Source organism: Choristoneura fumiferana, chromosome 3 (genome assembly GCF_025370935.1).
Source record: "Choristoneura fumiferana chromosome 3, NRCan_CFum_1, whole genome shotgun sequence".
NCBI classification, from domain to species: domain Eukaryota; kingdom Metazoa; phylum Arthropoda; class Insecta; order Lepidoptera; family Tortricidae; genus Choristoneura; species Choristoneura fumiferana.
Genome location: NC_133474.1, coordinates 18701654 through 18726765, shown reverse-complemented (window position 1 = coordinate 18726765; position 25112 = coordinate 18701654). Strand labels below are relative to the sequence as shown.

General features: G+C 36.0%; 2 protein-coding genes across 4 annotated transcripts; both read left to right on the top strand.

The window, feature by feature from the left end:
• The first annotated feature begins 209 nt into the window (after positions 1-209).
• On the top strand, positions 210-9513 carry LOC141426871 (intraflagellar transport protein 80 homolog). Of its 3 annotated transcripts, none has more exons than XM_074086096.1 (14): positions 210-372; positions 2791-2958; positions 3286-3392; positions 3540-3718; positions 4004-4093; positions 4711-4848; positions 5316-5440; positions 5582-5830; positions 6047-6207; positions 6296-6505; positions 7295-7439; positions 8516-8669; positions 9021-9161; positions 9419-9513. In XM_074086096.1, exons 2-14 carry the CDS (start codon positions 2837-2839, stop codon positions 9464-9466), a joined length of 1869 nt encoding a protein of 622 aa, XP_073942197.1. In that variant the 5' UTR covers positions 210-372; positions 2791-2836; the 3' UTR covers positions 9467-9513. The 3 variants fall into 3 exon arrangements, with proteins under 3 accessions (XP_073942197.1, XP_073942196.1, XP_073942195.1); XM_074086095.1 differs by lacking the exon at positions 210-372 and adding an exon at positions 2358-2424; XM_074086094.1 differs by lacking the exon at positions 210-372 and adding an exon at positions 2371-2538.
• Positions 9514-9852: 339 nt separating this feature from the next.
• Positions 9853-24906, top strand: LOC141426866 (carbohydrate sulfotransferase 11). The gene is made up of 4 exons (XM_074086090.1): positions 9853-10445; positions 11768-12025; positions 16547-16751; positions 21545-24906. The coding sequence occupies exons 1-4, from the start codon at positions 10182-10184 to the stop codon at positions 21772-21774; spliced, it is 957 nt and encodes a 318-aa protein (XP_073942191.1). The 5' UTR covers positions 9853-10181; the 3' UTR covers positions 21775-24906.
• Positions 24907-25112: the final 206 nt, after the last annotated feature.

Below are 25112 nucleotides of genomic sequence, written 5' to 3'. Positions count from 1 at the left end.
GGATGGGAGTGTACGTTCGGGGAGTCGCTACCATCTTTATTCACTTAAATTATACCAATGAGGGCTATCGTTTTTTGTCTCACTAGATGGCGCACTGCTGCGTGAGGTTTTTAAGTACTTATGGCTTTCAAAGTCTGTTATTACGGGCGTGAAAACAAAGTTTAAATTAAAATCATATTTAATACGCCTTAAAATCGTACCATTTGTGTGAACAATAGCTAGCTCTATAAAAACGATATGTATAGTTCTCAGTCTATCGATTCAATTGAGCGCGAAATTTTTGAATCAACATCATTGACACGAATCAAATTAATTTATTGTGGATATATTTTTTTTTAATATCCGCCGAAGTCATTAATTTTCATTTAAATGGTAATAACATTTTTCATATACCTACGTAATCTAACCTCGGTCAGTGACATCTCATCATGATATAGTGATTGTGTTCGAGTTCACAAGGTTTGAAAACACACAACACAAACTAGTTTTAGCAGGGTGTTAATCTGTTAATGTATTAATAATTTATAAATAAAAAACAGTAAGTACATTTTACAACAGAGCATAAAACGAGCTTTTTTACCCATGACGTTCATATCACCCGAGCTGATACGGCGAGGGTGGATGGACACGGCGACGGGAAAATGGGTTTAATGCTCGAATTTTACACTGATTTTCACTTCGATGGCGAGGAAATGAAATAGCAACAGTGGAAACAATTGTTCACTTACTATGTAGGTACCTTTAATTTTGCACGCATTACTATTATAATTATATTTTTTTAGTTTTATATTAATTCAAAATTCTTTGTTGTGGTTGTTTACATCTGATTGCCTTGGTCTTAGACGAAGATTTTACTTAATGCACCAGAGCATAAAAAGTCATTATATGTCGCCTAGACCCAACATAAACACGAACTTTACGAGCATGAGAAGTGAAAAAAACTTTACTCAAATTGGTAGCCACTATTAATATCTGCGTAGTTGCGCCGTTTGAGGAGCTCGGCCGAGTTTGCGGCAAATCCAGCCTTTGTGGCGGTGCCATAAAGATGGGACGGTGGCGTCAGAGTATCGCTACAAGTCGCGTCCCAAACCAGCGGCCGACTCATCCTCCATGGCACGAGGGTCATGCCGTCGGGTCTCTTGCCATCATCACGGACAAGGCCGGTCGGTTCTAAAATGGCCGGCGCTCCCGGGCTGACTATGGCCCGACGGATGAGGTCGTTGAGGCTGGTATGGCGAGGAGCACGCCCTGCGCTTCTGCCGCAGGTAAAGCATGGTGACCTAGTTTGTCGACTGAGTCACCACAGCGGCAACGATGTGGGGTAGTGCAGGTCACTCCCAGGCGGAAAGCGACGCAGAGGCGGAAAGTTGAATTGTCCAAAAGTGTCCCGATCGGAGAAGATGGCAGAGCTTGGAGCCGGGTCATTCTTTTAAAAGTTGTACCTACCCTAACTTTTTTTCTGGTGTTTTAAAATTTTTATGTTATAATATCTACTCGGAATCAGGAGTAGGTACTATCGATTTTAATAGGTGAAAAAAAGTGTTCCAATATTTGCATATATTTTTTGTAATTCCGTTCCGTTACTCTCATACAAGTCATATGAGAAAGGTAACAGAATGGAATACAAAATTCTTGGACACTTTTTTTCACCTATTAAAATCGATAGTACTCCTTGATTCCGAGTAGAAATAACATGAAAAATTTCAAAATCCCAGAAAAAAAGTTAGGGTAGGTACAACTTTTAAGAGAATGGCCCAGCCACTGCCCGGATTCCCACTCAGCAACGGAGAGGAGCGGAGCGCGCTCTGAAAGACTGGTTGACGTTTGGTAAAAATTATCAGGTACCAGTCTACAGGGCGGCTCATCCCAAAGCCGCTGAGAACTGAGATTTCCGGGTAGATCGGTGCTTGGGCAGATGTTGGTCCACGCATTCCTGGCCTCAAATATAAAAGGCAAGTCCAAATGTTGTACCGGCAACTCTAGAACTTTGAACTAGCTGTGTGTCATTTGAATCTTCAAGAAAATGGATTAAAGTAACCGATGAGTACCGAGCTACATTCTGGTTGTACTGCACTTCAGAATAGTATTTGATAGTGAATTCATGTTAGACATGGCCTACGAATAATAATAATAAGAATTTATTGCTCGTAGGTCATATCATAACCATTATTAATGTTAACGTGAACGTGAATATGTTTGAAAGCGCTACCGCCAAGTCCATTAGACAAATTTTAGCTCTTAGTAGCAAAGAATTGACTCCCGAAACGTAAGTACCTTGAATATACTTGACTAGCTAGCTACATATTAGTAATCTGTGGACTTGACGCGCGCGAAATTTCAATCCGTTGCTATGACTACATTGTCGCTGTATTCAATACAACAAAAATCCACGTCGTGAATTATCTGTGTAAATTGTATTGCAAGGTAATTGCGTTTTGTTAGAATGAAATTGAAACTTTCTTCATTTAAAGAACCAAAACATGAAGGAGTTGTTGTTTGTGTAAGCTGGAATAACACAGAAGATGTTTTTTCTTGCGGGTGAGTGGAAATCACCTCTTGTAAAACTAATGGTGGGTTGGGAACTTAGGATGATAAGAAGGCTCTGGCCGGCAAAGTAGGTAACCTTCGCGCAACATGAACCAATGCAATATTTTAACTTAGTGTTGTACAAATTAATGAAATAAAATCAAGAAAGAGTACTTTACCATAGAGATTGTGAGATCGTGTATTAACAAGATTTGATGAGCTAACATTTTTATGGCCTTTTATTACCAGTTATGATTATTTTAGAGACGACCACAAACTCCTTAAATGGAATCTCGTAAACAGCGAGTGCATGGTGGTGACAACATTTCCTGAAGACTTTTACCCCACTGGAATGCATCTGTTTCCAAAGATCAATCAAGGGGGCAATAAACATCAACATGACGTTATCTTGATTGGATCTGCTGATGGAAAGTAAGTTGGAAATGCTGAATTTTTCTCATACTTTGAAAATTACTTAAGTAAATAATTCATCGCTTTTTGAGTCATTCGACTATTTTATAAACTAAAGATTTTAAGAGAGAATTTACTAATTATTTGTATATAATATTGCTGTGCCCTAACAGGGTAAATGTTGAACGTTCGTACTTTTTAAGATCTTATCACAACATTTAGCGCAATAAAGACTGGGTTTGAGTTTAAGTTTGAAAGGGATTCGATATATGTACACAAATTTCGGACATTCAGCTGATTTCTTGGAATAATTTTAAGTTTTGTTTTTGTAATTTAATGATTATTTAGATTCCACATAGTTAATCATAATGGGCGCATAGAAAAAAGTGTGGCAGCCCACCAAGGTGCCTGCCTCGCCATACAATGGAGCCCAGACGGAGCGAGTCTATTGACAGGTAACTTTAATTGTCTAATATATCTTTTGGAATCGCTAGTTCTCATGATGAGCGGCAATTGCTTGCCATTAAAATATCTGCATTCACTCAAAGAGAAACCATGCAGACAGATTTGTGCTCATAACATTTAATTTTACCCTTTTTCAGCTGGTGAAGATGGTTTCGTCAAAGTATGGTCACGGAATGGTCTCCTTAGATCTACTTTGGTTCAGTCTGATGTTTCCTGCTATAGCGCTGTTTGGAGCCCTGATAGTGCTGCCATCTTGCACACGAAGGGGGACTTCCTTGCTATCAAACATTTAAACTCGGGACCAAAGATAACTAAGGTTTAGTAATTCGTAGTTTCTTGTGTGCTTTGTAATAAAAATTCGAGTTTTGTCACTATTTAATGCGTTTACTTTTTATTTGATGCGCCTAAACGAACGTAGCCATGATTCCATTTAACCTTGTTACTCGAGATCGTTTTTATTACCTAATAATTGTTTTTTATGGACACATGCAATGATAAATTATTGAAGTATCTTGCAAATAAAATTATAGGTTGTTGATTCATTTGAAACCTAAATATAAAAAAAAATCTTTAAATTTTATTATATCTTATTTTCTTACAGTGGAAAGCTCACGAAGGCATAGTTTTATGTGTAGCTTGGAATGCTAACAACAACTTGATTCTGTCAGGTGGTGAAGACGGATTTTTTAAGGTTTGTTTTATTTAAGCTTCCACTGCGATAACAACCAACAATTTTTGCTCCGTTTTTAAGCTGGAATCCTTTGTCAATTGCTGTAATTTGTTAAGATTGTTTTTTTGGAAACTTTTTGTATTTTTTATTTCAATTCCAAATTTTTACTTTTACGGTCATCCCGTAAACCTTAATTGAAAATACAAACTGAAATATAGATGGACAGAAAACCAGAAAAATAAGACCAGCACTGGGAATCGAGCCCAGGTCCTCGGCATTCCGTGCCGCGTGCTATATCGCTACACCACTGCTGGACTGTAATTTGTCGCAAGAAATTATTTATTTATTTTAAGAAATAAAACTGAGCAGTTAAATACACAAAGTCCTGACAGTTACTGGTTAATTCAATGTAATCAATTTGCTCTTTAGGACTTACACCTAACTGCATAAACCGAATAGTCTCCTCATGTACGTAACGCTTGTAATGTCTCAACGTCGACATTGGCAAAAAACGTCTTACTAAAACGACAAGAGCTAAAGCCATTGATGAAAAAAAAAGCGTACGCTTTGCATATAGATATAATATTTTTTTTAAACTAATTAAGTATTAAAATGTTTTCTTTTTTTCATTTGTTTAGATTTGGGATACATTTGGCCAGCAGATATCAGTGAGCGTGAAGCATGACCAGCCAATTACAAGCGTTAGTTGGGCCCCAGCAGGAGATCTTTTTGTAATTGGCAGCTACAACTTGATTCGCCTGTGTAATGCTAATGGGGTAATTTTGCATCTTTGATTGCTTTTATACGAGTGACTGACAAATATACTAAAGCATGTTAGTATTTTTAAGTGTTTGACTTTTGTTACTGAAGTCTTAGGTTAAATGGAATGGAGTGTTCCTATTGGTAAGTGCATTGCGTGAGTTGCATACTTACCATATTCAGCTTATGCACGAATACGGGCGTAGAAAAGAAAAATATCGGGAAGGACCGAAAAATATATGGCTAATAAAATATTGGTGTGATTTTTTGAACATTTCGTGATTGATTTTTTGGGTGTTAAATTAAAACCTTCCCTGGCTTCGCCTGTAGCTATATAATGTTGAAATGATAACAATCAGAATTTTTAAAATATTTGTGTAATATTTTTCTATCACTTGTTTAATTTTGAATGAAATATAAATTTTATCAAAGATTTTATCAATCAAAGATTACACTCAGGATTATCATATTGCTTTTATTTCAGTGGTCCCACTGTCTAGATCGTCCTTCAACAGGCAGTATTTATAGCATCGCTTGGTCATCCGATGGAACGCAGTTAGCAGCTGCTTGCGCTAATAGTCAAGTACTTTTTGCACATATTATTGACAGGTACATTACCTATTTCAAAAACAACTGTTGATTTCGGGGATTTCTTCAAATTTACTTTTGCTGTTTGTCAATAAAAACTAACTTACAGAATATTACCTGACAACTTCAATTATACTTGATTATCATATTTATTATTTTCAGAGAATATTCATGGAAAAGCTTTCACTGCTCCCAAACAGGCCGCAAAGTCATTGCGATTAAAGACATCATCACAGATCAAAGTGATCAACTGGACTATCCTGATAGAGTCATTCAAATAGCTCTCGGGTTCAATCATCTAGTGATAGCGACAGTGAAGCAATGCTTCATACACAAGCTTACATCCTGGAACACGCCTGTTACGTTCGATCTAAAAGAAGGCACCATTAGCATGATATTGCTGGCGGAAAAGTAAATATTTGTTAGAAGTTATATCGATAATGTTGAAAGTTTCATGCTTATCGTTTACAGAATTACTGATGATGCTCTAGCTTTGAGAGTCTTATATAGTTTACACAAAACTATAAGAAAATGCTAGTCTCATAAGAATTTTATGTTTAACCTAATTTGTTTTTTAATTCAGATAGATTTTGGGTCACATATTTTAATTTAATTCGAATGTTATAGGTGTTTATGCATTGTGGAGCGTACGGGTGTATCCATCTACAGTTACATGGGTCGATTGCTTGCAAGTCCCCGTTGGGGTGCCCGCCCTGAAACTTTAGGACGATCTGGATTATCCTTGGGCCCTGATGCTTTAGCTGTTATTGATCAGGTTGACAGAAAACGTAAGAGCATGAAAGTTACTAGTTTGAATCCAGTATTCAATCACATGTACCTAAATAGTAATTCTAAACCACCAAATCTTTCTTTTAGTGATCCATATTTTCGACCTGCCCACTGGCTTGATCGTCCGCAGTTCCACAGACAATACGGTCACCAAGTTGACACACAAGATGACAGTCTCCACTATAGCTCTAAGCCAAACGGGACCCATTTCCGAAAGGCAGCTGGCTTTGTTGGACTACAATAGAGACTTGTATGTCGCCACTGTCAAAGACAGCAAACCCAAGTTTGTTAAATTGGGTTAGTATACATTAATAATTTAATTTTTAGTAAGTAAAAGCTTTGAGTGTAAGTGATTTTTAGTAAGTAAAAGTCCTGTCAATTCGGTCACTGGAAGATGGTGAAACTTATATGGTCGAGTCAATCCATTATACATGTTTTGTTTTGACTATAAATGCTTGTTTTACACAACAGTGCCAGACTGTCTATCTGTGCTAAAAATAAGAAGACTCGTTTCTCCTGTCTGGCTGGTTGGATGGGCTTAGCCGGCCGTGTCAAGGTTTGGTTATGATCTTATGATAACACCTTGACAACGAATCACCTTGTTTCTTAAAAATTATACTCCATTTATTTTAACATTTGAAACTTAACGGTAAAATTTGCAAACGTTTTTAAATAAAACAATTAAACTATTTTATATTGTTTTAATTTCTATAGTAAAAATATAATAAACACCGCTAATAAATGTATATGTAATGTATAAATGTATTTTTAGTCAATTTGTCTTCGAAATACCGAGAAACGTGTGTTACAATTTGACCGTTATTTCAAATCTTAAATTAAACGGAGTATAAGTTAGTTATTTTTTTCTAACACGCGTCTATTGCGTGGTAATTGTGAAAATAAGATCATCGTATTTTGTATTTGAAATAAATAGGTATATCTCATGACCAAAGTTATTAAGTACTTCGTGACTCATTGATTTACTTAGTTTTCGTTAACACATAAGGTCGTAGGAGTAAAATATGAGCGAAACAATTGATGTCCTTTTCCTTTGTTGAATTTATTTGCTTTACTATTGATCTTCAGGGTCCCAGATTCTAAGCATAGCATGGAGCGCTGAGACAGAACTGTTGATTGGTCTTCGAGCCAGCTCTGCAGTAGCCTGGTGTTGCCCTAAAGCCGCCACTCAACCAGACTGGCTTGCACTGACTACTGTCAGCAAAGAGATCATGTAAGTAGGTATTATGCAGTAGTTAAAGCTGAATCGGTCCTTCTGGTAGGTATTCGCCTATTCGGTATAGGAAATTTAAATGTAATAGGTTGGGGAATAAGTATTTTCATATTTAGAATGTATAAACTTGTTATAAAATAAAAACTATCAATTTATATTGCGAACTTATTTGAAAACGTTAAAAAACTGAATTAATATTAATAACAAATAAAGTATTATTATAATTCAATAAAATCAAGGCTCTTTACAAAAAATAACTATTTGAAAACGTGGCACTGTACCTAATAGCGTGCAGTGCAATGTCATGCATTAACTTAAAATTGATGTACTTCCTCCCTAGCATTGTTAAAATGATAATGATTCTATTGTTGCTAATTATATTTTTGTATGAAAGGATGTAACGTAATGAAGGTCTCGCGATGCTAACTTCACTAGGTACTAAAACTATTTTATATATAGATAGTACTTATTAAAATTTCACTACGAGAACCATTTAAACATAACCACGAAACCAATCTTTCGAAAAAGAGATATATTAACGTGTAATCGTCACTTTTTCGCCTCGACTGCTATTTTCGAGCACAAGTTTTATTGTTCTTTCATTAGGTGTTAGTACATTATTATACTACGCGCCAATTAAATTTAATTTTTTTTGAATAACAACCTCTCCTAGAATCCATTTTTGGATAGTTAACTTCGTTACAGACTGTTCTAAGAAAATAAATGCCTTTTTATATGAATGTTTACGCATACAGGCGCCGTATGTTTGTTTTTAGTTTTATTTGTTTCTTAAAAATAAAAAAAAACACAACAAGTTACATGACAGGTCTTAATCCTAAGGAATAACAAGTTGGCAAAGTACCTATATGCATTTATAAAAATAGTAAAAATATATATAAGTATTAAAGTTACAAATGTAACAAAAAATATAATAAAATATATGGTACCTACTTACTTAGTTCGCGTGCCAAGTCTATTACTCTTTTTATGTAGGTAAATTTGCGTTAAAATATGTTATATGTAATTGATTGCCAGTTTATTTCTGCTAATTTCACATTGTTTTTTCAATTCAATAGTGATCTCGGTCGCAACCCAGCTGTGCTGAGTGTCGAAGATGGGGTGGCACGCATTTGTCGAGGCAACGGCTCGCTACTTCATGTCTCGTTAGCGGCTTTTCCGGAAAAGCTACTCAAACATGTAGCTGCCAATATGTGGCAAGCAGCTTTGCAGGTGAATAAAACTCTGTTCCTAGTACACATACTTTTTATGATAATTTCGAAGCTAGGTTTTTATTCTAGCTCATAAATAGTCGAACCATTTAATTCTTGTCTTGACCAACACCGTAGATTAATAGAAAATTCACACAGTACCTAAGTGTCATAATAAATTCCCTTGTCAAGCAATGCGATGTCACTATGTTTTTTTCTACTAAAAGGTTAAAGGTTTAACAGTGGGTCACAGTTCAGTTGGTGCGGTGTACACCTAAAAACTAAAAAATTGTACCTACGTGCAAAAGTGTCAAACTACTCATGTTCAATTTTTTTTGGATTTTAAACCCCTAAATAGCGAAATCTTTTTTAGCTATGCCGAACTGTCGAAGATGATACTTTGTGGGCTTGTCTGGCTGTTCTGGCATGGCAGCATCATCAATTAGTTGTTGCTGAAGAAGCCTTTGCTCTTATAAAACAATATCACCAAGTTTCCTACATACAACACCTGAGGGTAAGTGTAAAATTTATTGTTTTGACAGCGGAACAGCATATTGATAGATATATAATTAAATGATGATGATAGCGATAGTGATAGATAATTCAATTTAATAATTCTAGTTGTTCATGGCTTTGATTTTTAAATTAACCAATACTTAAATACATCGAATTATTTTCATAAAATCATTTTTTGAAAGGTGCCACCCTAGTGGTGCATAAATGAAATGCGTCACATAGAAAATTTTAACAGTTTAAATCTTTTTATTACAGAACTCGACACCGGAGCGTTTATCAGCTACCGAAATATCGACAAACTAAGTAATTTGAATAGTAGTTTTTAAATAAATAAATAACCAATTAAGTAAATCGAAATTTCTTGAAATTATTTCTTCAGCGTTATTAATTTATATATATATATATATATATATTATTATTTGAACAAGATCTGAAAAACGCCTTAATTTTCAGCTGATCAAAATTCAACCAAATCAATCAAATTACTATTCCGAAAAGCAAATTCCTTGGTAATCGTGTATCTCTTTCGATTCTGTAGCTCTGCAGGGCTACTACGAAATTCGAAGTTCGTGTCGTGCGGTCCCTCTCGCTCTCGTATAAGTGTCAGAAGAACCGCACGACACGAACTTCGAGTTTCGAGTTTCGTAGTAGCCCTGCTGTAGGCTTAGCGCTTTTTATTTTACTTCACTCTACTCCGCCTCCCCACCACTCCGCACCGCACTCGCTCGCTCTGCCTGCCTGCTGTTTCATTAATTCATTCAGTAAATCTGTCAAAGCTGCGTGGAGTTAATGTGTGTCTAGTTAAAACACTGTTTTCGATAAAATAACAAAAATAAAACATTTGTGAAATGAAAGCTTTTTTCATCAATAAAAAACCCACTCAGTACTTATCAAGAATCTGAATCAAGCATAATTCCATTGATTTCTAACGCTAGCGCTCGTGCCCCACATTTAAAAGACGAAAGTTGTGATTTAGAAAGAAAAGTTGTGTGATGTTAATTTCAAATCACTGTGAAAAATGCGTGTCGCAGATCAGTACCTAGTGTTAATAAACTTTTTTCTCTGTGTGTGCGGTAACTACTATGAAATATCAAATAATGTGGAAGCGAAGAATCACTCCTTGGAGTTGACCCAGTCTTTGAATTTGGCTCGACAAGAGCTGATTCAAGATACTTGCTCCCGGTTTCCTCCAAGATGGACTCTAGATGACTTGCCAGTGAACCGGCTGGAACACATTTTAATAGATGAACATCGGAAACTCTTATATTGCTACGTGCCAAAGGTGAGTTCTCAAGGCAAACTCGTCTGCTGTTTACTTAAGTTGGCCTAATGATTTAAAACGTTCTTGGAAGTTTCGGACGCTTGCCTACGTCAGTTGTCCTTGGGGATATTGGTCAGAATTAGTTAGGTCTGTATATTATTTTTATCTCTACTTTGAGACTGTATCAACATCGGGTACATCTATATGATCTATCTAATATAGGTAGGTATACCAGCTTATAAACGCTACTTCGCCCTCGCAAAAATAAATGAAAATTATCTTCCCTCCTTATCTCTAAAATACTTGGCTTAATTTGCATCTGCTATTCCTAAATAATAAATTTGAATTTACAAGGAATATATTTTTGTTCAACTTTTTTTTCTCATTTTTTTTCGAGGCTTTAGTGCACCTGTTTGACTATGCCAGCAGCCTCATTGGAAGACTTAATGTAAAAAATTAAATTTCTTGTTAAACAATCAAATTTCAAATGTGTAGTTTTATCAGTTTTGATTTTCCATGCCACTTCATATGCTAATTCCCTTTACGGATTTTCTAAAAACCTGTCTGTTCTGCTAGTCTACAACTCTACATGATGAAAGGAAGCCCTCTGCGGAATTTCAAGCTCCCAGGCCCAGTAATTAGTATTGTGTTCTTCTTTTTTAAATATACATACCTACTTTGTATGGAAAAATTATATGATACTAATTGTCGCCATAAGGATTCATTTATTACTATATATATTTTTTTAGTAACATCTGCAATTGGTACATTATACCATAAGCAAATCTGTTGCATGCAGTATGGCGTTTTTATTGCTATAATATAGCGGGAACTAAACAATTCTCTGGGATTTAAACCATTCTTCCTGGAGTCTCAAACTATCTCCATACTAAATTTCATCTAAATCAGTTCAGCAGCTTAAGAATGAAAAGGCAACCAACAGAGAGACAGTTATTTTCGCATTTATAATATTAGTAAGGATGTTTGAGTAATTACAATTCTATGTTATCCTAAATCTAATCAAGTATTTAATCACTCCATCATAATTTATAGCTTCTGAATCACTCACACATACATAGTTTTTTTAAGTAAATATATTTATTTTAAATTTATAAAATTATTTTATAAATTTTTACTTTTAACATAAAAGCATAATTTTATAAATATGGATTAATTTACAAATGAAAAAATGATAAAACTTAACTTAAAAACAATCCAAATACCTTTATTAAATAATCATATTAAATGTACATATTAAAAAAAAATCTTATACTTAGAAATCAATTTCCGTTTTATTCATTCCATTTTTTGCTATCTGTGTCCTTACAAACTTTTTTTTAAAGGTGGCCTGTACTAATTGGAAGAGAGTATTAATGATACTGGCTGGCAAGTGGAACAATACAGATGTTCTATCAATTCCTGGCAACATTGCGCATGCTCCAGGAATGTTCCGGAATCTGAGTTCCGTTTCAAAGGAGGAAAGAGACTTCATGCTGGACAACTATCACAAAATGATCATTGTACGGAATCCTTTTGAGAGGCTGCTGTCAGCTTATAGAAACAAATTGGAGGGAGTGACACCAAGTGCCAAATATTTTCAGGTATTATAACTTATTTGTTAAACTTTACATTGGTTTCCTTGCTAGCAGAGTTGGCATTAGGACATAACGTAAAGAGTTCGCCACCAACCCAAGTACAGTCAACCAATTTTATTCCTAGGCCACCAGACAACCGCCTTGTAATGACATTTAACGTCATTTTATAAAAACTGTTATAGACCAGGGGTCGGTAACCTTGCAGCCTGCGACTGAATTCAAATTGAAATTATTTATTCAGTAAACAGGACTTTAAAAAATACGGCTACAGGAATCAAATTAGCTGACTGTAGGTCCATCCCTTGCCCACTAGTGCCCGACGGAAACCTGTATCTCTGCAACCGAAACAGTAAAGTTTCGGCCGAAACCTAAACCGAAACTTTATTCGAGGGCGAATCTAGTGTATATTTTTAAAATTGCGTTAATTTTTGTGTTCATAGAAGAAATTATTTTATAAATTGGTAGCTGTAAAAAATGAATATCATTCTATTTAATGTCGGAATAACAACGCACACGAACCCAGTTTCGGTATTCGGTCTTAGTTTCGGCAGATTTTCTTAAACTTAAATATAGCAACTTTCAAATAGATAACAGATTGTTGTCTCTACAGTCGAAATTTCCACTGACCTTGTTTCTTGCAAGTGATTGATAACAATTGACTGTCACAATGTTGACTTATGACCGATTACAAAACAATTTTTTTATTAGCATTGTCTTGTATTTACACATTATTGAAAATTAAGCTGTTAACTGAAAGCATAAAAATTACTGTCAGTTTTTTTCGAGTAGGTATAATGCACTCCAAGATCCCACGGTAAAGGCTCTGCCTAGTTTGGGATTTGGCACACACGCACGCACGCACGCACGCACTCACTCACTCACTCACTCACGCACGCACGCACGCACGCACGCACGCACGCACGCACTCACTCACTCACTCACTCACTCACTCACTCACCACTCACGCACGCACGCACGCACGCACGCACGCACGCACGCACGCACGCACGCACGCACGCACGCACGCACGCACGCACGCACGCACGCACGCACGCACGCACGCACTCACTCACTCACTCACTCACTCACTCACGCACGCACGCACGCACGCACGCACGCACGCACGCACGCACGCACCACTCACTCACCACGCACGCACGCACGCACGCACGCACGCACAACACACACACACACACACACACACACACACACACACACACACAACACACACACACACACACACACACACACACACACACACACACACACACACACACAGTCTGTATTCCCAAATGGGGTAGGCACTAGGCAGTGCACACGAAACATTACCGCTTCGGAGTCACTTTTAGCAATTTTAGGTTTAAAGTTTGACAAAAAAGGTACAATAGTGACAGGTTTCCTGAATATTGTCTTATTATTTCTGATGTGTGGATTATTGTTATTACATTGTAATATAACACGGTCTAGTATACAGTAGGTACAGTCACCTGCATTAATATCTGCAATAGAGCGGGGCGTGTAAAAATATCTGACACGTCTTACCGGCCCTAGAGATAGAGTCGTACCAGATATTTATGCACGCTTTACTGTGTCACATATTGGTGCTGGTGACTGTACCTACATTCAGTCAATTTGATTCCTGGGCCACCATGGCCCCTTATCAGTAAATAGCTTTATTTTTACAAGCTTTTCATTAGCTTGCCCTGTTTATTATTTGATACGGAATACAGTTTAGATGACAATGCAAGTACAGTCAGCAAAAAAGATTGTAATAAAAATGAATTTTTTGACAGTTACTTATTTTGCAATACCTAATTCTTATCGGATGACGAATGTCATGTAGAAAAGGTTCTTGGTAGCCTAGAAATCAAATTGGTTGACTAACAATAAATATACCGTAAATACAAACTGAGACATGGATGTACAGAAAAAACAGAAAAAGAGACCAGCACTGGGAATCGAACCCAGGCCCTGAGCAATCCGTGCTGCGTGCTATAACCCCTACACCACTGCTGGACAGGAATCTAGACACAAATTTTTCTTCCTTTTTCAGCAGTGTTAGTTATAGGACACGCATAGCACGCACAGCAGCACGGATTGCTGAGGAACTGGGTTCGATTCCCAGTGCTGGTCTCTTTTTCTGGTTTTTCTGTGCATCCATGTCTTAGTTTGTATTTACGATATGGTTTCACGGGATACCCGTAAAAGTATCAAATTTGGAGTTGAAATAAAAAATACAAAAATACTCCAAAAATCAATCATAATAAATATACCATAAAATCAACTATAAAATGTAAGTACATGTAATTGAATAGAAATCGTTGTACACTTACTTCGACCTATTATAGCACATTGTTGTTCGAAGTATGACTAAAGATATTAATCTTCACACTTTTATAATCACGTCTAGCATGTTAAACGATAAGCTACCATGCCACAAAGACGACCGTAGAGTTTTTTTATAGGTATTATGTGCTACCTATTTGCATTTCTCTACTGTGATGGATACCAACATGAGTAAATTCAATTAATGTTGACAACTAGTCAATTGAATTTGTGACATAGTTTGTAGCAATACTTTTTTTATTGAAGTATCACTTGAAATAATAATATTTACCATTTTTAAATTGTATTGTCAAGTGATGTAATTTTAAACGTCGTTCTCCTGTTACATTTTTAAATGAAGAAAGTAAGAAAAATCATTTATGCACATCAACACAAGACACAACAATATATTACAAACAGACAAAACGAAGCACATAGTAGAGATAGTGTAAAAGTAGTGTCAACTTTAAAAAAAAAATAACAGATCCAAAATTTTAAAAGTTTTCAAACGTTTCAGAGCGAAATATCTCTTGCCTATAGAATACAAATTCTAAGAACGAGCTTCGAGTATATTTGCACAAACCATAATTATTATTACATCACTGCATTGTTATAATACCCGTTAGCTCTTTAAACACCGGCTTTAGAGTTCATTGCACTACGCATGCGTGTATTAAGCCCAATCGATTTATGGAATACCTACAATCAATTTAGTTTTTTTTTAATAAAAACTTTTTTAATGACCATATTTTTTGTTGCCTGTACTTGCATTGTCATTCAACCTACATATGTATACCATACCAAATTTCAAGTCAATCCGACCACTGGAAGTGGATCAAAATTAACTTGCATGATTTGAAGCAAAAAAAAAACCCAAGGTCAAATAATATATTTTTAAACTTGCGTTCATTTTATGTATTTGTGTTAATAGAAGCGATCATTCTATAAATTGATTGGTAACTCTGAAAAAAATAATTTGTATTCTATTTGGTGGGTGAAGACCTAAAAGTTGCACACCTTAACGCAGGTAGTTAAAATTACTGTTTTTTTTCTATTGTGACACGAAAATTATCCATACAAATATATGAATAATTTTCGTGTCACAATGGAAAAAGTTAAAAGTAACCTACCTGCCTGCGAAAGTATGCAACTATTTGGTCTTCACCCTCCTGGTGTGAAATAACAACGTATAGCCACAAAAAAATTACAAATGCGAGTGGTGGAGGCTCTCAACGACGCCGATTGCTCCCGAACGCCACTCGAAAACCCACCCTACCCCCTAAATTCGACCCTAATATTGGTTTCTGTCCCATTTTCGGCAGATTCTCTGTTGCCAAGTTAACTGGGAGTTGCCCTACACCGAATTACATTCTTATTGCCATGGCGTCATCCCGTCACATCATAGTTCTGGCAAGGTTTAAGCTACATTTTATTTTTCATCTTGTTGCAATGGTTTCTAAGGTGAAAATTCGAAGAAGTATTTTTTCTGTTGACTGTGCCTAACTGTGCGTGAAGAGATTTTAAATTTAAATGAAATAGGAAATGCGAAAAAATATGCAGCGTAGTCACCGAAAACAATGTAACATTTACAAATCGGGTTGACATTTATTTATGACCAGGTTAATTGTATGGAGTTTCTAAAAGACGCCCACCAGGCTACGGTCAGAGAATATTAAACAAGTGGGTTGGATGACAACTTGAACTCTATTCTATCCAGGGAATGCTTAGAGTCAAAATTAGTCAAAAATGTGTTTCTTGAAGTCATATCGACGTTAACAAGCTGGCCAGGTGCGAATCGGACTCACGAAGGGATCCGTACGGCAAAACAGGTTTTTTGTATGGGTTAAACTTTTTTCAACCGATTTCAAAAACGAAAGAGGTTCTCAATTTGATTAGTATTTTTATGTGTTGTCAGAATTACTGACATTACGAGTACTATTGACCACGTATCCTATTGACTACGTTTCCGCTTTCAAACTAAAGCCCAGTTTGGACACTCAGCAAAACTGGTGCAAGTTGTATTACATTGCGAGGTCGTAAAGGGAACGAGTTTGAAGTAGTCAATCGAGCGCAGTAATGTAATACTACTTACACGATTCTTGCACCTCTAAACTAGGCTTTACGATCATGATTAGTCTTTGGCGCTTCTATCACATCTATCACAAATGTGGACCCGCCTCAACCTAACCCTTTCTTTTCCAGAATCGCGTCGGCAGGCGTATCATAAAGGCATACAGAAGTAACCCCAGCGCCGAATCTCTGGAGCATGGGAACGATGTGACCTTTAAAGAGTTCATCTTGTTCCTCACAAACAGGAGCGAGGAGTTAGCTGACGTTGTCAACAACGAGCACTGGCAGCCTATCACCAGCCTCTGCCATCCTTGTCTTATCAAGTATACTTTAGTTGGTAAGTAAATTATGTTTCTAGTGAAATTAAATCGGTTCTTGTAACAAGTAAAGAGCTTTAGGCCGCCCTAAACGGCCACCGCTTGCACAATGCAGCGATTCGATTTTATCGTGCCATGAAACTAACTAAATGATCACTTCGCAAAATCTGTACTAATACTAATATAAATATCTAGGGGCTGCTAAAGTAGGGCGTTAAATAATCTTTACCCAAAACAAAAGAAACCAGTGGTTTAGTTCATTGAAACATGCTTTAGGTATGTGGTAGGTAGGTGCATTCAGATCTGCATCGTGGAAACGTTATTTTTTTAGTGATTGTTCAAGACTCCCTACCAGGTGACATGTATAAATTTTGCTCGAAACCCCTTTCCTCCTTAATGTTTTCTGTAATTCGTGCTTCATTGCGTGTTAGATGTACAGTCGAACAAATTGAATCATGACCCAGCAGGGTGGAACCTTTGTGCTCTACTAATGTCATGTTGACATCTCTTACTTTTGTCGAGGAAATCATAAACAAAATTGATTATTAAAAGGTTCCACCCTAGGTCATGATGATTCAATTTGTTCAACTGTACATAAGTAATTGTATAGGTACCTAACTAAAGTATCTCTCGCCGCTTTATGCTCGTTTTTCTTTTGGTTCGGGTTGCCTTACGAAAATTTTCATCCTTTGCCACAGGTGTACATAACAGTTAATATTTTAGTCTAGAAATATGTTTCAAAGTTTTCTTGCGATATTACACTTTCTTGAGAAAAAAAGTGGTATTTGCGGACAATCGAGGATACGAATGGGATGAAATTCGACTTCACCTTCCTCTAAACATTTAATTTACATCCACGCACCCTATGATTGAACTTGCGCCGTTTCGAATGCCATGCTAGAATCAAGTTTCACCTGTAATGGGTGATGTATGATATACGAGTTATCAGATCATACACACCTTGAGAATCCAGTCTGGACATTGCGACACGTAAAGCGGTGAAGGCTGGGTCACATAGCTTCAATTATAATTTAGCACTCAAATTTGTTTATCTGAACAATGAATTAGCCAAGAGTTAAAAATTAACGAGGTACGCTCGCATAGTCACTGTTTTACCTAAAGTCCGACGTTTGGGTTCTTTATGGGTGTCTCTGGCAAACTTAATTATTTATATAAAAAAAATATTTTGTACTAGCTTTTGCCAGCGGCTTCGCCGGCGTGGAATTCGGGTATCGCGCGCTGTTCCCTCTTGAACTGTGCATTTTTCCGGGATCAAAAGTAGCCTATGTCACTCTCTGGCCCATAAACTATCTCTATGCCAAAAATCACGTCGATCCGACCCGGTCGTCGTTTCGACGTGAAATACGGACAAACATACAACACACAAACATGCAAATACACAAACACTTTCGCATTTATTATTATTAATATTAGTATGGATATGGATTATTTTGACAAAGAGGTTTATTCTTGTACTAATGTTTGTTTGTGTAAATCATTCGACACAGCAGTTGAAAAGAAATTCCGGGATTTTCCAAAATTCCCCTCGGGAATACCGAAATAAAAAGTACCTAGCGTATGTGTTATTCCAAATTTCATGACTCTAAGCTCAGCGGTTGTTATTTCGAGATTTTATTCCTATATCGTGGGAATATTGGGATAAAAAAGTAGCCTTTGTTGTATTCCAGCTATCTTCATACCAAATTCCATCCAAATCCGTCCTGTCATTTTATCGTAAAGGAGTAGCAAAGTTTGATTTGTTTTTGCGTTAACTCGTTCAAGGAAGACACAGCGGAGACCTTGGCTTGTCAGCCCATCCGGTAAATGATCGGTTTGTTTATATTTCCGAAAAGCCCTTGACAATCTCATGGTTAAGTTTACTATAACATAATCCTACTGATGTCATAAATGCGAATAGGTTTGTAAGTATGTGCGTTTGTGACTCTCACGCTAAATCGGCTGGACGAATGTGTTCGGAATATATTTTATTTGACTCTTTTTTAGGGTTTCGTACCCAAAGGGTGCCAACGGAACCCTATTACTGAGACTCCGCTGTCTGTCTGTCTGTCTGTCCGTCTGTCACAGGGCTCTATCTCTTGCGCCGTAATAACTTGCACTTGAAATTTTCACAGATTATGTATCAAAGTGGCCGCTACAACAACAAATACTAAAAATAAAATAAAGTTAAAATTAAAGGGGGTCGTCATACAAGAAACGTGTTTCATTCAGCAGTTTTTGGTTGCTAGGCTGCCAAGATGATGGCCGTCAGTTGCTAGGGGCAGCGCGAGTGACCCTATGTTGTTTTTAATGTTTAACTACTTATTAATTTGCGATTTTATAAAACCTTCGATAATATAATAATTAGTAATTGTCTCTAAGACAGTGGTTTATTTTTTTGTGCAGCATTAAGACTAAAAATAACAATTTATGATCCGCAAACCTCCGACACACACTACACACACTTCACAAAAGCCAACTTCAATAAAGCACTCACAGCCGCTGTATTTAATGTTTTTTACACTAAAAAATGTCCGTTATAATTAATACTAAGTAACACTATTTATTTACAAGGTCAACATTAAAAATCAGGTTAAGATTTATTCACTAATCACGAAATTTTTTTTCTGCCGTGGGCGCCGCGGCAGCGCATGGCAAGATTCTAAAGCGCTATTCAGCCTCCGACAGCGCGACAGCCAAAGAGGATGAGAATTTAAAATTGTTCTTTATTATAAATACTTGCACCTAGTGCTTACGTTTTGGTGATATGTTTTTATTAACTTTTAATGTAAAGTAGTTATGTTTGTTCGGGTGGAATTAATATTTCAACTTAAATTTGAAGTGGATATCTTCAACCGATTGAGCTGAAATTTTGCATGCATGTATAAATCCGATGAAAATGCAATATTATTATAACGTAGAGCTGATCTCTGAGGTAGAGGAACTCTGTAATTAAACGACACGACCGCATCGATTTTGGTCTCATCGTCTTGACGACAACCTACTTTGGTAACCAGGGGCAAAAAGTACCGCCAATAAAAAGCTTGTATTAGATTTTTTTACAAAAAATGATTAACTGAACTATTTGTTTTTAAAACATTGTACGGAGGTGCGGAACCCTTCATGCGCGAGTCGCTCGCACTCGCACTTGACCGATTATTCATGATTGTCTCATGTTGCGTCAAAAAATCAAAACGTTTGTTCTGCTAGCAGGCCACAAAGGGCTCTTCGGAAAGACCATCATTACCAAGAAGAATGCGCCGCAAGAAACTTGGCAGACAATATTTTTCATAATAAACTAAAATAAACAATTACAAACAAATAAAATAAATATACTTACATAAATTACAGTATAAAATTTAAGAATACTTACATAAAAAATACAGAATTGTATTAAAAAACTAAAATTAAATATCTTAACTATATCTGTAGAGTGTAGAATGTTTCTACCGTCAAAAAATGAAAAAGGAAAAAATTAAAAAATATTGGAGCTGCGTAATATATAGCCTTTGCGTAACTTTGTAATTATCCTCAGGATATAAATTTCGTGATAACTGTCACAATGTTTTTCATACATGCGCGTTAGCAAATTTTCGTAACCATTTTGCGACTTGCGTCACGGCGTGCTGCCTCTGACCTTTTAATGTAGGTAAATATTCGGAATGAGTCGTTGTTAGCGCTTACAAGGCGAATACGACTATTTATAGTTTTCTGTCAGTTAGGTTATAAATTAGTACTTTAATTTTTTTAAAGCCCCGAATCAAAAAGTGGTGTGTTATAAGTTTTACGCCTATGTCTGTCTGTCTTCTGTGACTGACATCGTAAATCTCAAACGAATGGATCGATATCGATGCGTTTTTTGTGATTTTTTTGATTAAATGACAAAAGAAAAAATACTTGTCCGATAATCTAACTGCCGGACATTTTTTTTTTCAAGACGCATGTATATTATTTACTAATTATTACATTGTTATTATTAAGTTGACGGCGTTTTATTTGCTAGTCCTTGATACATCATAAAGCCCAGTACAGAGCATCCTATTTCTTCCATTTGGCATTCCTTTAATTGCTTCCAATTGGCACATCATCAAGAATTGGGATTGCCATTAAAAAAACAGGACATTTAAAATCACATAGCCGGCCGTGCTATCGTCACTACTTTAAAAAAAACTCGTATCTCAAAGTAGATAATTTTTCTGAGTGGACCTTATGAACATGAATCTTGTTGACATATTGATTTTAGGTACGAGATTTTTTCAAAGTAATGACGATATAAGTACATGTATTTGTATAGTTTTTTTTGGTTCGAAGCTAGACGCATTATAATGTCGAATAACACGAACGCAGAGACTATGTCGAGTAGAACCTGATTTGTTGCTAATAATAATTACGTCGACGCTGACGTAATATGGCCTGATGGAAATTAATTGCTTGAAAAATGCGTCCGTACGTAAATGCTGTGACAGTGATGGCACAGTTAAATTTGAGGATTGTTGATTGTATCGCGATGAATGAAACTCGTAGTCATGGGGAGCGACCTTATGACATCGTCTCGTCTGATGAATAGATTGCCTGCGTTGTGTATAAAGTAACCACGAAAGAACTAAAAGTTTAAAACATACCTGAACAATAATGTATTTTTTTAGTCGTACATAACCAAGTAGTTTTTTTACAATTTTAATTGATTAGATTTAATTTCAACTTGATATCTCTACATGTTCTTGAGATAGGGGTTTTGGCAGGCAAATTTGATTCTTTCCTTTTGAGTTACGAAAGCCTATGGATATAATCTTTAAAACTATTTCTTTATTTCCAGGTAAATACGAGACGTTACTGGACGACTCGCTGCTAGCTCTTCACACTATTAACGCTTCGGAAGTAGAGTTCCCTCGTCTCGCTCACACGTCGGGAACTGCCGAAAAGTTACACAAATATTTCTCCCAACTAGACCTGCCTCTCATAAGGAGGCTCTATAAGCTGTACAAGTACGACTACAGAATATTTGACTACGATTTGGACAGCATAGTCGGGTATGATTTAGGGTAAGTTTGTATACATATATTTCACGTGTTAATACACTGAATTGAGTGTCTTAGGGCTGTTTTATGCCGTTAAACTTGAATATTGTTTGTACCTTAAGGGTTTTTGAGGATGAATGGTTATCCTGAAGAATGTTGCCTATAACGCAAACAAAGATTGTAGTATAGTATATCTAGCCAATATTTAAAAAGTAAAGTACTGAATAAAGTACGGAGAAAATACGACATACATTGCCTTATATTCGCCACGTTAAATTTGTAATGGGTTATAAATAGATTTTTGCTTTTATCACGATTATTTTATAGGTGGAACTGTGTCGTAATTTTTTATATTAACTAGTAAAGTGCAGTTATTAAAATAATTGGCATTGCTAACAAAAATCAAAGTCCGATTAGGTGTTAGGTGTCATTTGTTATGTTATAAGAACTTTTGTGAAAACACTTGTTTATTTGAAATCAAACTTGATAGGCATATTTTTTACTTACATTCGATTATTATTTTATTTGCCACTAATTGCATTATTTTTAAGAATCGAGGTAATCACTATCTAAGTGTTATTAATTATCTTTATAGCGTTTAATTCCACGTGTGATAAAATTAGGACACTTTTGAAAGTGTAATCGCAAAATTTGCTAGTTCTATCTACTTAAGATGGGATTTTAAAATGTTGCTTATTTGAAATTGTATTCGATATTTTATTATATTCCCATAATCCTGTGTTCCATTGATGACCTAGATAATACTAGTTTTTTTTTCTGTCTAGCTCGTTGGTCAAACTCAGAAGTAAGTATTAACACTTCTCTAAGAGTTCGGCAAAATGAGCGTATTTTTTGACTTTCATACTATATTTCCATGTAAACGAATGAACCTTAAGTTGCGCGATAGCCAAACCCAAAAATAATTAAGTTTCTTTGGTAGGTAAGGCCCAAGTTTTGTTACTCTATTTGGAACTCAAATTATTTGGACATCGCGACAATGTCGCACGTTAACTTTTAAAATAATGTGTACATGTTTATGCAATAAATGCACACTGAAATACTGACATGGCCGGCTATTTTAAAGAAATAGGTAATTGAATGTCTATGTGTTGCCGTTGAAGTAGGCTAATTGACACCACCAATCAACTAACATACCTACTTTTATGAGATATTAAACGCGACTGTATCATAGAATTTAAGTGGTAATACTTAACTGTGATGTCACTGGTTAGTGAAATCAATTGACTAACTATATATTTATATTGAAAGCTATTAAAAACAAAGGAGATTGACCACATTTTATGGGAGTTGGACCAAGTGCTGCCCAGACTAAACACACAGTGCATTATGCTCCTTGGCTGACACTAAACTGTATATTAAAGCGCTTTAAGATCTATTCCAGGAGTCGTGAAATAAAAAACGTTTTGATAGGAAATCATTTATTTGTTCCGTTTAAAGTATGAACAGTAGAATACTAATCGTCATTTAGTTAACTCAGAAGTAATCGTCAATTTTGAAAATGCTTGTTTTTTATAATATAAAGTAACGCAAGGAACTGGAGGTATTTTCATTTCTGGGCAGCATTGGGTCCAAACCTTGACAATCTCCTTTATAAATGTAATTGATAAATACAGTACAGTAATTGTTTCATTGTTCGAATGGAGTTTAAATAATGGTGCCATTTATGTACTACCACTTCGTGAAGTTTTATTATACCTATCTAAAACCGAATTCACATTTATCTGATGCACTGTGTTGTGTCGCATCATAAGCTATATAAAGAGAAAGAGAGACATCACAACACAACACGACAGTCAAATGTGAATGCGGCTTAAGTGTATTGAAACTTGTGGTAAATTGTGCGAAGTTACTACATTACACATTGTGTATCATACTACATTACATTCCTATATTTAAGTACCTAGAAGTAGGTAATTTATATAAAATGGTTTACATTCAATTGTGATGGGATAAAATGTAAGTTGAGATTTTAGTTTTTACCTTTTTTATATTATACGTTTTATTACTATGTACTATGTATGTACAGTACGTAGTAAAAGTGGATGAGCTATTATGAAACTCAAAATGAACTACGCACTACACTCGTTATCGCTTTGGCTATAGAGTCGTATGATTTATCATTTTGAGAAGATACTAATCCACCTTTATTCCGTACGCGCATATGAAATAATGGTTGTAAAGCATGTTGTATTGTTAAAATGGTACTTCACATACATACATAAACATATAAATCTAGTCCAGTTAGAGCTACTGTAGAATTATAGTTAAGAAAGTATTTTAGGATATGGTTGTTTTGAAAACAATCTCAAAGCAATGAAGACGGAAATCGCCATCCTTTATTTGTAATAACTAGGAGAACTTTGTTTATGATTGCAAAATACGATTGAGATCGAGAGATGATTGCAAGTACCTATCTATACATACCGCAGTGTAAGCCTTAGGTACGCCTTCTTCGCCTACTGGAGGACTCAGTTACACAATGAGACGAAAAACAATGTTCTGGCGTATAAAATAAACGTTAAAGTGAGTACATTGTTTGTTTCGTCTCACTAACCTCTGTTGGCGTGGGTATAGGTATGAGCTACAGGCCTAATAATAAGAAGGATAGAAGTATCACACTGGCCATGGGCGAGCCACTCGCTCGAAGAACATACGAGTATAAACGTTGAGGGAGAAAAGTCCTCGAGTGTTGACCACGAACTGGAAGACGAAGCGTTGGCAGGCCTCCCACTAGATGAACTGACAACAACTGAGATACGGGCAACCGGTGGATGCAAATGGCAAGTTGTTCATTGTGGCGTCCTAAGGGGGAGGTTTTTGTTCAGCAGTGGATATCTTCCGGCTCTTTCAATAACTATTCAAAATAACCGTAATAAGTGTACACGTTGAAGAAATGAAAGGCTTATAATAACTTCTCATAGCAGTCTATGATTAATACACTGCCAGATTACTGGGTAAATCAGTTAAAATATATTTCTGGGTACATTTGGAAATAGGTAATTAATATCGTGTTTTCGATAGGTATTCCAAAGCTCTCTGTGATAAGCTCGCAGTTAAGATAACGCGTTTACTGGTGCTTACTGTTGTAATGTTAATTAAGTTAATGATAAATAAAATGTGTAAACAATATACAATATAACATCTGTTTGATTTTTAACTATGCCACAGTATAACAAGTTTTCCCTACAGTAGGCCGACGCCTTTGAAGTTGAGCGATACCGCAGCCTGTATAGGTATTTAGGCAAGTAAGGAAGGGTTGTCACAAATTTGAAATTTGAAAGGTAGATGTTTTACGAATCGGTAGGTATAGCGAAATTATATAAAACTAAATGAATTAGGTGTGGC

What these genes read in the sequence shown, in the direction of transcription:
- LOC141426871 (XM_074086094.1), top strand. Translation starts at nt 2,444, where the DNA reads ATGAAATTGAAACTTTCTTCATTTAAAGAACCAAAACATGAAGGAGTT. An exon ending in CGGAGCGAGTCTATTGACAG is followed by an intron (nt 3,393 to 3,539) that starts GTAACTTTAATT and finishes ACCCTTTTTCAG; the next exon opens with CTGGTGAAGATGGTTTCGTC. An exon ending in CCTACATACAACACCTGAGG is followed by an intron (nt 9,162 to 9,418) that starts GTAAGTGTAAAA and finishes TTTTTATTACAG; the next exon opens with AACTCGACACCGGAGCGTTT.
- LOC141426866 (XM_074086090.1), top strand. Translation starts at nt 10,182, where the DNA reads ATGCGTGTCGCAGATCAGTACCTAGTGTTAATAAACTTTTTTCTCTGT. An exon ending in TATATTGCTACGTGCCAAAG is followed by an intron (nt 10,446 to 11,767) that starts GTGAGTTCTCAA and finishes TTTTTTTTAAAG; the next exon opens with GTGGCCTGTACTAATTGGAA. An exon ending in TATCAAGTATACTTTAGTTG is followed by an intron (nt 16,752 to 21,544) that starts GTAAGTAAATTA and finishes CTTTATTTCCAG; the next exon opens with GTAAATACGAGACGTTACTG.